Source organism: Prionailurus viverrinus, chromosome E1 (genome assembly GCF_022837055.1).
Source record: "Prionailurus viverrinus isolate Anna chromosome E1, UM_Priviv_1.0, whole genome shotgun sequence".
NCBI classification, from domain to species: domain Eukaryota; kingdom Metazoa; phylum Chordata; class Mammalia; order Carnivora; family Felidae; genus Prionailurus; species Prionailurus viverrinus.
In genome coordinates this window covers 26711798-26728039 of record NC_062574.1, presented here as the reverse complement: position 1 = coordinate 26728039, position 16242 = coordinate 26711798, and the positions used below count along the sequence as shown (strand labels likewise).

The 16242-nt window shown below is 37.4% G+C and overlaps 1 protein-coding gene across 3 annotated transcripts in view; it reads left to right on the top strand.

Moving 5' to 3' along the window:
• RPS6KB1 (ribosomal protein S6 kinase B1) overlaps window positions 1–14683 on the top strand; it is a 71676-nt gene extending 56993 nt beyond the window's left edge. The window contains exons 15-16 of one of the 3 annotated variants that reach the window (XM_047831628.1): window positions 881–931; window positions 12978–14683. In XM_047831628.1, the coding sequence (XP_047687584.1) occupies window positions 881–931; window positions 12978–12999 (73 nt within the window). In that variant the 3' untranslated portion in view covers window positions 13000–14683. Of the gene's footprint in view, window positions 1–880; window positions 932–2875; window positions 4359–12977 lie in introns of those variants that run through there. The other 2 variants (XM_047831630.1, XM_047831629.1) reach the window with 2 other exon arrangements.
• Window positions 14684–16242: the final 1559 nt, after the last annotated feature.

The window sequence follows — 16242 nt, the reverse complement described above, 5'->3', positions numbered from 1 at the left end:
TGGAAGTGGGAGATTTAAAAACGGTCTTGTATGAGGTATAATAGGAACTCTGCTATTTTCGCTCTAAGTTCTAAAATGAAAAGTTTTTTTTTAAGAAAAAGTTTAAACAAAACAAAAGAAACGAAAAAGCCTACCTCTTGAGCCCTGGCCAAAATATATCTTAAATGATATTAAATGTATTCCGTGAATCTCCCCCATCTCCTCACAGCGATCAAAAGCCTTTACATTCTGAACCGAAAGCTTCTTACCTTTAATTTATAGAAATTGACGTCAAGTAAATAATAGTCTTTCTCCAGTCTCGAAATTAAATATTCCATACCAAGTGCACTGAACTTACTTGGCAAGGGCTTTTCTTTCCTCACTACAAGAGACAATAAATGTGCACATATATATGTTATGTGTTGACCATCTAGTGGAAAAAGTGGTACTTTGTCTTTTTATTGGTCACTACCTGATTTAAAATCATTCACAACTTTGCCCAAGTTAGTTTAGTGGTTTGTACTTTCTGAGGCTCCTTAATCATGAGCTTCTTTGCACTTTATTTTTTCCTGTATCAGAATACAACTGAGTCCAGTGTTTAACCTCAATTATGCACTTTGAGGCTGTAACATAAATTAGATTAGTTCTATCACCAAAGTATTTGCCTTGGTTAGAGAAGCACTCTCTACTCCCCCTTCCCCCCTCCCCTGCCATTGGCATTAGATCTGCTTCTTACTGTTGATTAAGATACTGGGGTGTGTGTGTGTGTGTGTGTGTGTGTGTGTGTGTGTGTGTGTGTTTTAAACAAAAGTCTTCCTGACAAATTAGGTTTCTGGGTCAGTAAGGCTGTCTTAGCCCATTTGAGCTGCAAAGCTATAAACAACAAATTTATTTCTCACAGTTCAGGAGCCTACGAAGTCCAGCATCAAGGTTCTGGCAGATTTGGTGTCTGGTAAGTACTTGTTTCCTTCAGTATCTATTTCCTAGTCTTTTTGCTGTGCCCTCATATGGTGGAAGGGTAGAAGGAGCTCTTTGGAATCTCGTTCATAAGAGTTCTGCCCTCATGACGTAATCACCTACCTTCACCTCCTAATACCATCACATGGGGCGTTAGGATTTCAATGTATGAATTTTGCAAAGGACACAAAAACTAGGACTGTAGCAAAGGCTGAGGGCCAGGCTCTGGACTGCAGTGAATTTTTCAAGGAGACTTATTTGTGTATATATTCTCTCATTCCAGCGACAATACAACATGGATATTTTTACTTTAAACTTTAAAATGTATGATAATTTAGGGAAAGAGAAAGAGAGTCAGTCTTACTTAATCCAGCTATAGCTACAATGTGGCATCAATCTGTTTTAGTACATTGATAGTTTTAGTACATTAGGTACATTTTAAATTTAGTACATTTATACACCCCACTGTTAAATTCTCATTTTAACATATTCATAACACATTACAGATGTATTAGTACAGATTGAAAGTTTAGTATACTTGGAACTACATTCTACTCAAACAACTTCACTGAAAAGTAACGTTTGAAGAAGAGTACTGAATTGATGACAGTATTTGACAATGAAAGACTTATCTCATAAATTTTCTTTCCACTAGCATCTAGAATGTTGGAAATGAATTAATCAATTAAACAGCATTTAATGAGTACTTACTAAATGTCAATAATTGTTCTAAATGTTGGAGAGATAGATATTTTGAAAGGTATAGTCCTTCTCCCACAGTGAAGTAAGTAGGTAGACAAGACTCTAAACAAATAATTATAGTGTACTGGAATAAACACTATAATTGAAGGTTGTAGGAGATGCAATGGAAGCAAGAAATGGAGCATTTAACTTTGTCGGGCAGGACCTGCTTCATTAAATTTGTGGTGTTTGAGATGAATCTTGAAGAATGTGTCGAAATTTGGTAGGATACAAGCAGTAACAGGACATTCCAGATAGAAACAACATTAGGTGGAAAGGCATGGTATTGAAATACTATGGCCCGTCTACGGCCATACCACCCTGAACGCGCCCGATCTCGTCTGAAATACTATGGCCCTTTGAAGGACTTAGTTTTTTGTTTCTGAAAGAGTAGGGTGCATATGAGGGAATAGTAAGAGTAAGTAACATTTTAATAGTAAGAGTAAGTAAGATTTTGTGGATCTCGTTTAGGAATTCATTCCATAGTTTATTCTAATGGCAAAAGGAAAACTATTGAGTTTTAAGCAGCAGAGGTTTTTTATGTTTTTTGTTTGCTTTTTGTTTTTATTTGTGTTTAGAGAGAGAGACAGAGCATGAGTCTGGAAGGGTCAGAGACAGAGGGAGACACAGAATCTGAAGCAAGCTCCAGGCTTCGAGCTGCCAGCACAGAGCCCGACATGGGGCTCGGACCCACAGACCACAAAATCATGACCTGAGCCGAAGACAGACACTTAACCGACTGGGCCACCCAGGCACCCTGAAATAGCAGAGTTTTGTGACAAGATTTGCATTTTCTGAAAAATTCACATGCTGATCATCTATAGCAATACAAGCTCAGTTAGGAGATTATTCCGAATAGTTGGAAGTAGGAGATGAGAAGCTCTTAAACTCCTCAGTAAAATGGGATTCATGAGATTGGAGGGGTTAAAAGGAGATAGAATCATAGAATCAATAGGATTAAGTGTAAATTGTTGCAGTTATGCCTTCCTTCTCAAGCCAATTGTTCATGCCCACCTATTCCATACTCTTGGGTAGTCCCCTCCCAGACGGACTAACTCATGTGACTTGCTGTGGCCATTGGGATAATAGCAGTTGTAATTTAGCAGGGACTTGAAGGATGTTTGCACATTTGGGACTTGCCGTTTTATTGTTGACAACCCTTCTGCCACCATGTAATCAAATCACTCTTGCTTCCTAGAAGATGAAGGACCACTTGGAGAGAGGCCCCAAGTGTCCCAGCTATCTCAACCTTCCCATTTGAGGCTCCAAACATATGTGTGAGGCCATCCTAGACTGTCCAGCCCCACCTAAGATGGTTCAGACCAGAAGAATCAGCTAGTCAACCCACAGAATCACAGGACATAATAAATATTTACTTCTAAGCCCTCAGATTTGGAGCAGTTTGTTTCATAACAAAAGTTAACTGATACCCTAAACGACCACGTAGATGTGGATTGGATAAGAAGTCATCTAAGATGAATCTCTCCTTTGTAGCTTGAGTGGGTGGATAAATCAATATTGGAAAGCTATGAATATTAGAACAAGTAAATTGGTGGTATTACCAAAGATAATGAGAAATATGTATTTTTAAAGACAAGTTTTGGGAGGGATAACAATAAATTCAGTTGTGGAAATAGAATCTTAGGAGTTCTTGGAATATACAGGTGAAGATATCCATTGACTGTGATATAAAGATCTGGAGATCATAACTTTGGAGTAAAAGCTGTGGCTTTGAATGACATTGACCAATTCTCATTTATTAGTTTTGGGAGCTTTCTTTGTAGATTCCTTAATATTCTGTACTTAGACATTGTTGTCTATTACCAGATACAGCTTCTAACTTTCTAATCTGTATGCTTTTTATTTCTTATTGTATTGGTTTGAACTGCCATTACATGTTGAATAGGAATGGTGAGAGTAGATGTCCTAGTCCTGTTCCTGATTTTAGGGAGAAAACAGGAAAAATAGTCTTTTACTATTAAGTGTTACCTATAGTTTTTTGGGTTTTTTTTTTGTAGGTGTCATTTTTTTCAAGTTAGGGAAGTTCCCTTCTTTTCTTAGATTACTAAGAGTTTTTATCATGAATAGATGTTGAATTCTGCCAAATGCTTTTCCTGCCTTTATTGAGAAATCAGTTTTTCTTCTTTAGTCTGTTAATATGATGAATTATGTCAGTTAATTTTTAAATGTTGACTCAGCCTTGAATTTCCAGAATAAAACACATTAGGTTGTAGTATATTATCTTTTTCACATGTTGCATTTTTTAAAACTAATATTTTGTGGTGGATTTTTGCATCTATGTTTATGGGAGGTATTGCCTTTCTTATAATGTGTTTATCTGGCTTTGGTAACAGGGATGTGTTTCTGAATTGGAAATGTTTCCCCTTTTCCTGTTTTCAGAAAAGGTTGTATAGATTTAGTATTATTTCTTACACTATGATTTGGTAGATTGATGGTGAAGCCACTTGGCATAGAATTTTCTTTATAGAGAAGTTTTAAATTACAGATTTAATTGTTTTAATATTTACAGGATTATTCAGGTTATGTATTTCTTCCTAAGTGAGCTTTGGTAATTTGTGTCTATGGATTAATTGTGTAATATTCTCTTAAATATCTGTAGTGTCTGTGATGATGTTACCCTTTCATTCCTAATTTTGGTAATTTGTGTCTTGTTTTTTTGTCTTTTGGGGTTTTTTTTGTTTTTTTTGTTTTTTTTTGGTCAGTATAGCTAGAAGTTTCTAGATTTTGTTAGTATTTTCAATAAAATTTGTTTTATTTTGGCATTACTTCTTTTTCTCTGTTGTTTTCCTATTTTGAACTTTACTGATTTCTGCTCTTTATTATTTCTCATCTGTTTTGTATTTACTCTTTATATGGTTTCTAAAGGTAGAAGTTTGTTTGTTTGTTTGTTTTTAAGTAGGCTTTCTGCCCAATGTGGGGCTTGAATTCATGACACTGAGATTAAGAGCCTCATGTTCTATTGACTTAGCCAGTTAGGCACCCCTCTAAAGGTAGAAGTTTAGATCATTGATTTGGGATCTTAATTTTTGACATGAACATGTAATTTTATGCATTTCCTTCTAAGCACTGCTTTGGCTGAAGCTCATAAATTTTTTTATGTTGTATTTTTATCTGAATTCCGTTCAAAATATTTTCTAGTTTCCCTGTGTTGTCGTCTTTGACCCATGGGTTACTAGAAGTGTGTTAATTTTCAAATATTTGTGACTTTTCTAGATATCTTTCTGTTATTTGTTTCTCATTTAATTCTGATATATTCAGTGAATGTACTTTCTATGATTTCAATTCTTTAAATTTTGTATTATGACCTAGAATATCATATGTCTTTTTAAAAATATTTTATTTTTAAGTAATCTCTACACCCAACATGGGGCTGGAACCCCAAGATCAAGAGTCACATGCTGTGCCAATCAAGCCAGCGAGGCACCACACCCCTAGAATATCATATGTCTTGGTAAATGCTCCAGGTACACTTGAAAAGAATATATCTTCTGCTCTTGTTAAGGTAGAGTGTTCTACAAATGTTTTAGGTCAAGGTGGTTGATGGTGTTGTTCAGGTCTTCTCAATCTTTGCTGGCTTTCTGTCTACTTATTCTGTCCATTGCTGAGAGAAGTCTCCAGCACCTGGGTGGCTCAGTTAAGCATCTGACTTGGGCTCAGGTCATGATCTCATGGTCCATGAGTTCAAGTCCCACGTTGGGTGAGCTCCAGTCCCATTTCAGGTGAGCTCATGCCCTGCTTCAGATGAGCATGGGCCCCACTTTGGGTGAGCATGGGTCCTTCTTTGGGTGAGCACGAACCCTGCTTCATGTAAACATGAGCCCCGCTTCAGGTGAGCCCCACTTCTCTCTCTCTCTCTCTCTCTCTGTCCCTTATGGGAGAGTCTCTCTCTTTCTCTCTCTCTCTCTCTCTCTTTCCCCCTCTCTCTCCCTCTTTCTCTCTGCTTACTTGCATCCCCTATGTCTCTCTCTCAAAAAAAAAAAGAAACATTGAAGTCTCCAAGTATAATAATAAATTTGTCTGTTTATCTTTCCAACTCTTTAGTTTTTGCTTCATGTATTTTGAAGATATGTATTTTTTAAATTTTTTAACGTTTATTTATTTTTGAGACAGAGAGAGACAGGGCATGAATAGGGGAGGGTCAGAGCGAGAGGGAGACACAGAATCTGAAGCAGGCTCCAGGCTCTGAGCTATCAGCACAGAGCCTGACACGGGGCTCAAACTCACAGACTGTGAGATCATGACCTGAGCCAAAGTCGGACGCTTAACCGACTGAGCCACCCAGGCGCCCCTGAAGATGTATTTTTAGGTCCATACACAATTACAATTTTTTTTTCGCACTTACAATTCTTATGTCTTCTTGGCAAATTGATCCTTTTAACATTGTTTAACATTGTATAATATCCCTCTTTATCCATGGTGATATGTAGCAACTCCACTTCTTTTGACTAGTGTTTTTCCCATCCTTTTACTCCTAATCTATCAATAGGTTGCTTATTTTATTTTAGTTGAATCTTCAAAAAAAAAAAAAAAACCTCATTCTGACAACTTTTTCTTTTAATTGGTATGTTTCGACTATTTACATTTAGTGTAATAATTGATGCTGTTGGACTTAGGTTACCCTTTTATTAAATGTTTTCTGTTTGTGTCTTCTTTTTAATTTTTCTCTTTCACCTTTTCTGCCTTCTTTTAGATTGTGTGGATACTTTTAGTATTCCATTATAATTTATCTATTAGTTTTTTGATTATTTGTTTAAAAAAATTTTTTTAATGTTTATTTTTGAGAGAGAGAGAGAGAGAGAGAGAGAGAGAGCGAGCAGGGGAAGGGCAGAGAGAGAGGGAGACACAGAATCTGAAGCAGGCTCCAGGCTCTGAGCTCTCAGCACAGAGCCCAACATGGGGCTCAAACTCATGAGCTACAACATCATGACCTGAGCTGAAGTCAGCCACCCAGGTGCCCCTGGTTATCTGTTTAGAAACACTTTTTCATTTTCTAATTTTTAGTTGTGGTAAAATACACATAACATAAAGTTTACTATTTTTAACTATTTAACTATTAACTATTTTTAGGTGTATAGTTCAGTATTGTTAAGTATATTCACACTGTTGTGCAACCATTCCTCAGAACTTATCCATCTTGTGAAACTGAAACCCATTAAGTGATAACTCCCCATTTTCCTTCTTCCCAAGCTCTGGCAAACACCATTCTACGTTCTGTTCCTATGAATTTGACTCATCTAGATACATCATACAAATGGATTTATACATTATTTGTCTTTGTGACTGGCTTATTTCACTTGGCATAATATCCTCATAGTTCCTTTATGTTGTAGCAGGTATTAGAATTTACTTCCTTTTTAAGGCTGAATAATAATCCACTTTGTATACCACATTTTGTTTATTCATTCATCTGTTGATGGACACTTGGTTCCTTCCACCTTTAGGCTATTTTGAATAATCTGCCATAAATATGGGTATACAACTATCTCTTTGAGATTCAGCTTTCAGTTATTTTGGATATACCCCAGAAGTGGAATTATTATATCAAATTTTAATTTTTTGAGGAACTGCCATACTGTTTTCCTTAGCAACTACACTATTTTACATTATCTCCAACAGTATACCAGAATTTTAATTTCTCTACACCTTCACCACACCTGTTATTTTTTCCCTTCATTTCTTCCCTCCTTCCTTTTTAAAATAGTAGCCATTTTGTTAGATGTGAGGTGATATCTCGTTGTTTTCTTTTATACAGCTTTATTGAAATATAGTTGACATGTAATCATTATGGTTTGATTTGCATTTCCATAACGATTAATGATGTTGAGCATCTTTTCATATGCTTATGTTAGCCATTTGTATATGTTCTTGGAGATAATTGTTTTTAATGGTTCTTTTGATGATTATACTATACATCCCTAACCTTTCACAGTTTACTTCAAGTAAAATGTCAGAATCTTATATCCGTATAGGTGCCTTTGTTTTCCTCCCTTCTGATTATCATGTTGATTGCATTTCTGTCATTTGAAAACTACATCAAATGATGTTATAATTTTTGCTTATAATAGTCATACAAATTTTAGAGAAATCTAGTGAAAAAATAGTCTTTTATATTTATCTACCTATTTAGATTTATTTTGCTTTTCTTTCATTCCTAAAGTTCTAAGTTTTCTTCTTAAGGGAATCTTAGGGAATCAAAAGGGTATCATTTCCCTTTGTCTTGATAGTGCAGGGCTCCTGGAAATGTATTCTCTTAGTTTTCCTTATTCTTATAATGTCTTTACTTTCATTAATGAAAGATACTTTGGTTGGTAACTAATTTTGGTTAGATAGTTTCAGCATTTTACAGATACCTCATTGTTTTTACTCTCCAAGGTTTCTAATGAGAAACCCATAGTCATTCAAATCTTTGTTCCTTTGTATGTTATGTCTTATTTTCCTCTAGCTGGTCTCAAGATTTTTTTCTTTATCTTGAGTTTCTAGCAATTTTTGTTGTTGTTTAATTGAGGTATAATTGACATACGACATTATTGTTAGTTTCAGGTGTACAACGCAATGACTCAGTATTTGTATATCCAGCAATTTTATAATGATGTCTTTGGGAGTGGTTTTTTGTGAGTTTATCCTGTTTGAGATTCACTCAGATTCAAGAATCTCAGTGGATCTGTAAATTTACATCTTTTACCAAATTTTGTGGAGTTTTTGGTAATTATGTCTTCAACAACATTTTTTTTGTGTGCTCCAATCTCTCCTACAGTAGGTTGACTAATGGCTACCAAAGGATATCAAGACTTAATCCTAGAACTTAAAATATTACTTTATTTGGAAAGAGGGTCTTTGCCAATGTAATTAAGTTAGGGATTTTTGAGATAAGGCAGTTACGTTGGATTTTTTAAGTGGGCCCTAAATGCCATCACAAGTGTCTTTATAAGAGAGAAGCAAAGGAGGTAACACAAAGAGGAGAGGGCAGTGTGAAGATGGAGTAGAGGGAGAAATGACCATAAAAGCTAAGGAATGCTGATAGCTACCAGAAGCCAGAAGTGGGCAAAGAATGATTCTCTCCTAGAACCTCCAGAGGAATTGCAGCCCTTCTGACACCTTAATTTCAGACTTCTGGCTTCCAGAACAGTGAGAAAATGGTTTCTGTTGTTTTAAGGCACATAGTTTGTGGTAATTTGATATAGCATCAATGGGAAAGTAATACACCTCCAATGTACCTTTACATAGAAACTAATGTACCTTTCTGGAACTCCAGTGAATGAATGTTAGACCATGTGATACTGTCCCACAGGACCCAGAGGCTGTCTTTATTTTCTTTTCAATCTTTCTTCCCCCATCTATTCTTCAGACTAGATAGTTTCTGTTGGTCTATCTTCAAGTTCCTCTATCACCTTTATCCTATTATTGATCTTATCCAGTGAAATTTTTTATTTTGATATATTTCTCAGTTTTATAATTTCTATTGGTTTCTTTTCCATAATTTCTTTTTCTCTGCTGAGAACTTCTGTCTTTCCATTTTTAAGCATGTTCACTTCTATCTTACAGAGCATAATGATAATAACAATGTGATATAATAACAAATATATATTTGGTTTCTGCCCCTGGTTCCTGATAGAGCTTCTAAAACCATTTTAATTTCCTGACCGATGGGAGTGATAGGAATATTTTACACAGAGGTTTAAACCCTTTGGAATTTCCTGGGTGATAGGAGCATCCTTTGTTCTAATGAGGTGACTCTTGGTTAGCTCCTGGATAGTTTCAAGATTGGGGCTGGTCATCAGAAATACCAAGCCATGATTAGTTTAGTCCTTTCAGTCCTACCCTCCATCCTCAGGAAAGGGAAGAGAAGATGGAGACTGAGGTAACATTGAATCATACCTACATGATGGAGCCTCCATACAAATCCCTAAACTACAAGGAGAGCTTCTGGGTTGCTGTACACATCCACTTGCCAGGAAGGTGGTGTATCCCAATCCCGTGGAAGCAGATGCTCCTACACATGGGACCTTTTTATTTTTTTTATTTTTTTATTTTTTAAAAATTTTTTCAACGTTTATTTATTTTTGGGACAGAGAGAGACAGAGCATGAACAGGGGAGGGGCAGAGAGAGAGAGACACACAGAATCGGAAACAGGCTCCAGGCTCTGAGCCATCAGCCCAGAGCCTGACGCGGGGCTCGAACTCACGGACCGTGAGATCGTGACCTGGCTGAAGTCGGACGCTTAACCGACTGCGCCACCCAGGCGCCCCAACATGGGACCTTTTTAGACTTCACCCTGTTTACCTCCTCATCTGGCTGCTTGTATTCATTATAACATCCTTTATAAAAAACTGGTAAACATAAGTAAATCTGTCCTGGAGTTTTGTAAGCCATCCAAGCAAATTCCTAATTCTGAAGGGATGATTATAGGCCCCCTTAACTTTGTAGCCAAGTCAGACAAAAATCTGGGCCCCTTGGGGACTCACTTGTTACTTGTGACTGGCATCTGAATTGAGGGTAGTCTTATGGGACTGAGTCTTTAAGTCTGTGGAGTCTGACATTAAGTTATAGGATACCCAGTTGTTATCCAGAGTTGGAAAATTAGGTGATGTGCTTAAAAAAAAAATCTTCATACACTTGGTGTCAGAAGTGTTCTCTGGGCAGAGAAACAGTTTTTCCTTTAGTTGGTGTTGGAGAAATGAGATTTGCCAAAATGGCCCTTGGCTCAAGGAAACATGTGGTGTATGAAGAGAAAGGATGGGGATGAGGAACCTCTGATCCCAGGATGGCTACCTAATTACCCATGGTATGAAACTGCAGCTGCACTGCAATCAGTTACTAAAGGTAAAAATTACCATTGGAATTTAGAAATGATGGTAGACCCAACCCCTGTAGAGTTGGCTTACTGTGGATATGTAAGGAAATGTAAAATAATAAGAAACATATTAACTGTACAATCCCTTGGTTATTGTTATCTGTAATATCTAAAGTGAAAGAAAGTGTAGTTAGGCTTTGATTCTAGACCAAGCTCAGATTTTGATTGGTGTGAGCTTCGTCCACTAGCCTCAGAGCTGCCCACAAAGGGAAAAAATATGCCAGAACAAAAGAAATTGCCTCTAATACCTCTGGTTGCCAACAAGGTAGTCAACATGGGGGGAAGGCAAAACCAAGAAACTACTGAGAACAGTGGGTATAGTGTAGGATTTGTCTCATTTTGTAGGTCAGTATCATCAGCTTTCTGAAGAACCTTTACTCAAATGGATTGTAAGAGTAACTAAATTAGGAGAAGTATCTTTGGTTTTAAATACTGCTGAGTGGAAGAGTTTGTTTGGGCTGGTACAGGACCCAAAGCTCACTGTTAAACAATCACAGATGGCTATACATGATTCAGACACACAGGTGGTTATTCCCAAGGGAACATTCATCCTGGTGGACTGGTTAAAAGACACTGTGAAGTGTGTTTGTCTGAGAAAGCGGGGGACTGTCTAACTCCTCCTATAATTGCCAAGTGGAACCAATCCCAAATGAAGCAGCTGATGTGCTTTGTATGCAAGCCATGTGGGACTGGATCTGTGATGACTGGTATATTCACTTGATGAATATGCTCATTACTCAAGTTATGGTAGATGCTGTGATTAGGGAGGCCTCTGTTGTAGGGGCACTCCATGTAACTTTACTGTTGCAAAAATCAAACAACATGATGAAAAGTCCTATCAGATTTGCTGTATGAGCTTCCCAGTGTAAGTTTTACTGAAAACAAGATCTTTAAAGTAATTAACAAGAAAAGCAGGGAAAGACAGAGGGGAGAGTCAGGGGACTTGTCTCAGCAGAGTGGAAGTTTATGGATGGTTATTGAGAAAAGGGAGGAGTGTGGTGGACACTGATGATGTTGAAACAAAGGTGTTGATACAGCACTATCAAAGTTGGGTGGACCAGTGGGATTCCCGATTAGTCCCTCAATGTTGAAAGGCCCCAAACAAGTCTGCTTCATTTACCTCAATTTGGAGGAACTTAAAAAGCTAGAAGGTATAGATTACAATGAAAAACCCTACCCAGAATTGCTTGGGGTGATGGTTAGCTGTATTAATCAAGGTGAAGATTTAACTCTAGGGGCCCAAATCCTCTGGCCCAACCCCTGAAAGCCATATGGACTTGTGTGGGTAATGTGATCAGGGGATAGAGAAATTTCTGGTACTCCTTTGCAACAGAGCTCCATGCACTGTGCTATGGAAACATGTTTATGAAGTCCTAACTTGGACTACAGTCAGATTGAGAAAATATATAAGAGTTGATGGGATTATAAAAATTAGAATGTTGAAGCAGGCTTTATGTAAAGAAATTGTGTCTCCTCTATCTGAATGTTTTATAGGAATGAATATTAGGTATGACTGGGGAACACCTTCCATAGTTCATGTTATAAAACCAGAACCTGTTAATGAAATCTGAATGGAAGCTACAGCTAAGAATGTAAAGGCTGATGGGATTAAGGTGAAAGTTTGGAGGAGAATTGATGTTTCAACAGGCCTTATGTGAAGTGATTGTGCCTCTACCTGATTGCATTATGGGGATGAATATCATATCTGGGGAATATTTCAGCTACCTATTATTATAAAATAGAAGGCATATAAATCTGCCCTTCAAGAAATATTAATTGGACATGCTAAATGAAAATTAATGTTTGCATGAATCCAAACAATATAAAGTAGAAGCTGGAGTGCTGATATGGACAAATTCTTCGTGCAGTAACTGTATGTGGAGCATTCAGTGGGGCTTATCACAAAAGCCTAGGAGCACCTCTTAGCACTGACTATAGGGACTTTGGTCTGGAGAATTTCCCTTTGAAGGGCAATTAGTAGGTTACTATCAGACATTAATTAAAATGGCCATTGTGGGGTGTCTGGGTGGCTCAGATGGTTGAGCATCCAGCTCTTGATTTTGGCTCAGGTCATGGTCTCACAGTCATGGGATCGAGCCCTGTATCAGGCTCTATGTTGTGTGTGGAGCCTGCTTGAGATCCTTTTTCTCTGTCCCTCTGCCCCCCCACCCCACTTCATGCATACACGTGTGCTCTCTCTCTCAAGAAAAAAAAAACCAAAACACTGACCTTGTGACTAAAGACATAAAATAATCTTGAAACCTAAAATGCCTTTGATGTCTTGGTTGATGTTGGAAAAACACTATACTGGGGAAGGCAGTGCCCAGAACAGTTCCATAATAAAATGGAAATGGTTTATTCAGGGTCATGCTACCTGTGGAATGCAAGGATGATGTATTCACAAGTAGGGGGCCTCTTTTCCCCTAGGCCTGACTTTGAAACTGTGTGAGGAGCTGCCAGATTCTGTCATCACTTGGATTGTGTCCAATAAACATCTCTCAGCTGACCAACAAATATCTCCTTGGTTCATGGATGGTAGTTGTAAAGTAAATGGACAACATTCTGTTTGGAAAACCACCACTCTGATCTGGAAGATAAAAATCAGCTAGGTGGGCTGATTTGTATACTGTTTTCTTAGCAGTAGTAGAAGAATTAAACACTGAATGATAACAATCTCTGTATTTCATTTTTTACCAACTAATGGATGATGGCCAATGAAAACCTGATACTCTGGATCCTATTAAAATCCTCTGAAGAATATTGATTTTTATTGTTGTCTTCAGCAGTCAGTTATCTTGGTTGGATTGAGACTGCAAAGTCTATTTTGACTTTTTTTCCCTTATGGATTCTAATGTTAGGACAGTTTCCAAGGCCTATGCAGTGTTCTTTTAGATCTGTCCTACATTTGTACTACTCAGGGGCTAGTCTTGGAATTGTGCTTTGCTTTATATTGCCATTCAGTTCTCAAGGAGTTTACTATGCTGCTTTGGGGTGTTCTGTGTATGTGTACTTCAGAAGTGAGCTCTGGATATATTCTGATTTGTGCACAGAACTAAGAGAACCCTTCTCCAGCTCTCTCCTCTGTGAGATTCTCTTCGGCCTCCTGCCTCTGTCCTACAGCTGGAATGATGGGTTTTATTCTCTAGGAGTTTTACTTGCCCGTGCCACAGCAAGAGGGAAAAATGGGGATTTCTTCCCCACAACTCTTTAAAATCCAGGGACCCATTTTCTGTTTCTCTGTCTATAAAGACAGGGTTGTTTTTTTTAGGAGTTGTAGCTGCCACAGCCTCACTGGGCACCCACACGCCTGTAAAATTCTCTCTCCAACCACCCCCATTCCCGACACACACACACACACACACACACACACACACACACACACACACACGTGAAGCTCTCTCTCATATGGACCCCTCTTCCAATTTGATTCTTGTCCCCAATACTGCTCTTGTTTACCTTTTCAGAATGCTCAGGTAGTGGCTTTTGTGTTTCATCCAGAGTGTTTAGTTATAATCAGCAGTGGAGACAGGTGTTAGTGGACTATTCCTTGGCTGGCACTGGAATCTCTGAATACTTATTTCTTAAATTAGCTATTTAATATCTGTCTCTTCTACTATACTCAGTGTCAATAAGGACTATTTTGGTCTTATTACTGTATCCCCATGACTAGTACAGTTCTTAGCATAAACTAAGAACTCAATAAATATTTATTGAACATATGAATGAATGGACACTTTTCAGATCTCATCTTACTTGACGTTTTTGTAGCATTCTACACTATGGATTGTTCTCACCTGGAGTCTTTTTTCCCTAGGCTCCCATATTATTAAAGTCTACTGGTTTCCCCATTTGTCTAGCCTTCCTTTGTAGGTAAGTTGCTATTTCTTTATGAACCTTGCAGCTTTAGAAATTACTTTTGAAAAGGGGGCACCTACATAGTCTGCTCATATAGGCACACATAAATTCTTACTAATAAATTCTCAGTCACCATTTCATCATTTTAGAACCAAACAGATATTTGTTAACTGCATAGTGGCCCTCCTTTGCTATCTATCTTATTTCTGTTACTAGGCCCCATATACCTCTTTTTTCCCCTGCTTATCTAGTTTATTTCCTACACAAATTCTTGCTAGAGTATAATTTTCTAAAATTTAAAAACATGACTCTTGGGGTGCCTGGGTGGCTGAGTCAGTTCAGTGTCTGACTCTTGATTTCGGTTCAAGTCATGACTCCACGTTTTGTGATCGAGCCCTGTGTTGGGCTCTGTGCTGACAGTGAAAAGCCTGCTTAGGATTCTCTCTCTCCCTTTCTCTCTGTCCCTTCCCCACTCACATTCTCTCCCTCAAACTAAATAAACAAAAAACCCCACATTACTCATTCAAATATAAAAGGAAGATATTTCTAATATTTTATTCAACTCATTAATTAATGAGAACATATAAGATATTAAGACTGGTTGAAAGAGAAATTCAAGGGACAGAGAATTTATATAGTCAAAGGAATGCTGAAATAAATTTGTCAGTAGAGGCAAATTTCTGCATGGCAAGAGATATAAAATGTTACATCTCAGGTTATGTTTTTTCTAGATGGAAAACAAATCTCTGCCAGGAGATTTGTATTTATATGACTAAGAACAGGAATCATTTGCATTGCTCATCTGCAATTGCTTTGTTATCATTTACCTGTAAGTTAACCACTACCCCTGTAAAGTTGTAAAATAGCCAAGGCAATAGAAAGTCAAATCAAGATGCACATCCCTATACAATCAGGTAATTCCCAGAGGGTCTGCTAAATTATATCTCGCATTCCAGTGGAAGGATCCCAGTAATTTCTGCCTATTTCCAAGTTTTGAATGTTTTTTTCTTAAGGCTCTTTACCCTGACAAGAAAACTTTATTTTTGCTTTTCTATAGCACCAGTCCCCTTTTCATCAGAATGTTTTTTTTTTCCCTTCCTTGTGCCCAGTTATTTCTCTTACTTTGTTTAAATCTTGGCTCCATCTTGCTTCCTTTGAACACAAATTTTTGGTCTTCCTTCTGTCACCCTTATGTGATGTGGCTGATCCTCAGTTCACTTGCTAAACATTTAGAGAGTAATTAGGAGTGTTAGTTTTTTATTTTAAGGTACAGTAAGGTGGTATTATTTTTATTAAAAGTGGTCTTTATTCGGGCCCCTGGGTGGCTCAGTTGGTTAAGCGTCCAGCTTCAGCCCAGGTCATGATTCTGTGCTTTGTGGGTTTGAGCCCTGCATCCGGCTCTGTGCTGACAGCTTGGAGCCTGGAGCCTGCTTCAAATTCTGTATCTCTCTCTCTCTCTCTCTGCCCCTCCCCTGTTTGCACTCCGTCTCTCTGTCTCCCCAAAATAAATAAATATTTTTAAAAAAATTTTTAAATGGTCTTTATTTGTTTGGTTTATATGTGTATATATACATATATATACACATATATACATACATATATATATACACATATATATATACATATATACATATATATATATACACATATATATATATATATATATATATATATATATATATATATTCTCAGTTTTACTTTAAGCTCCTGGTGTAAATTACAAATGATGTGGGTTTTATTCTTTTTTTGTTTTTTGGTGTAGAAATTGTATCCATTAATTCAGGGATGTAAATACATAGTACTTGTGTTATCACTTTACCTACCTATACCTATGGCA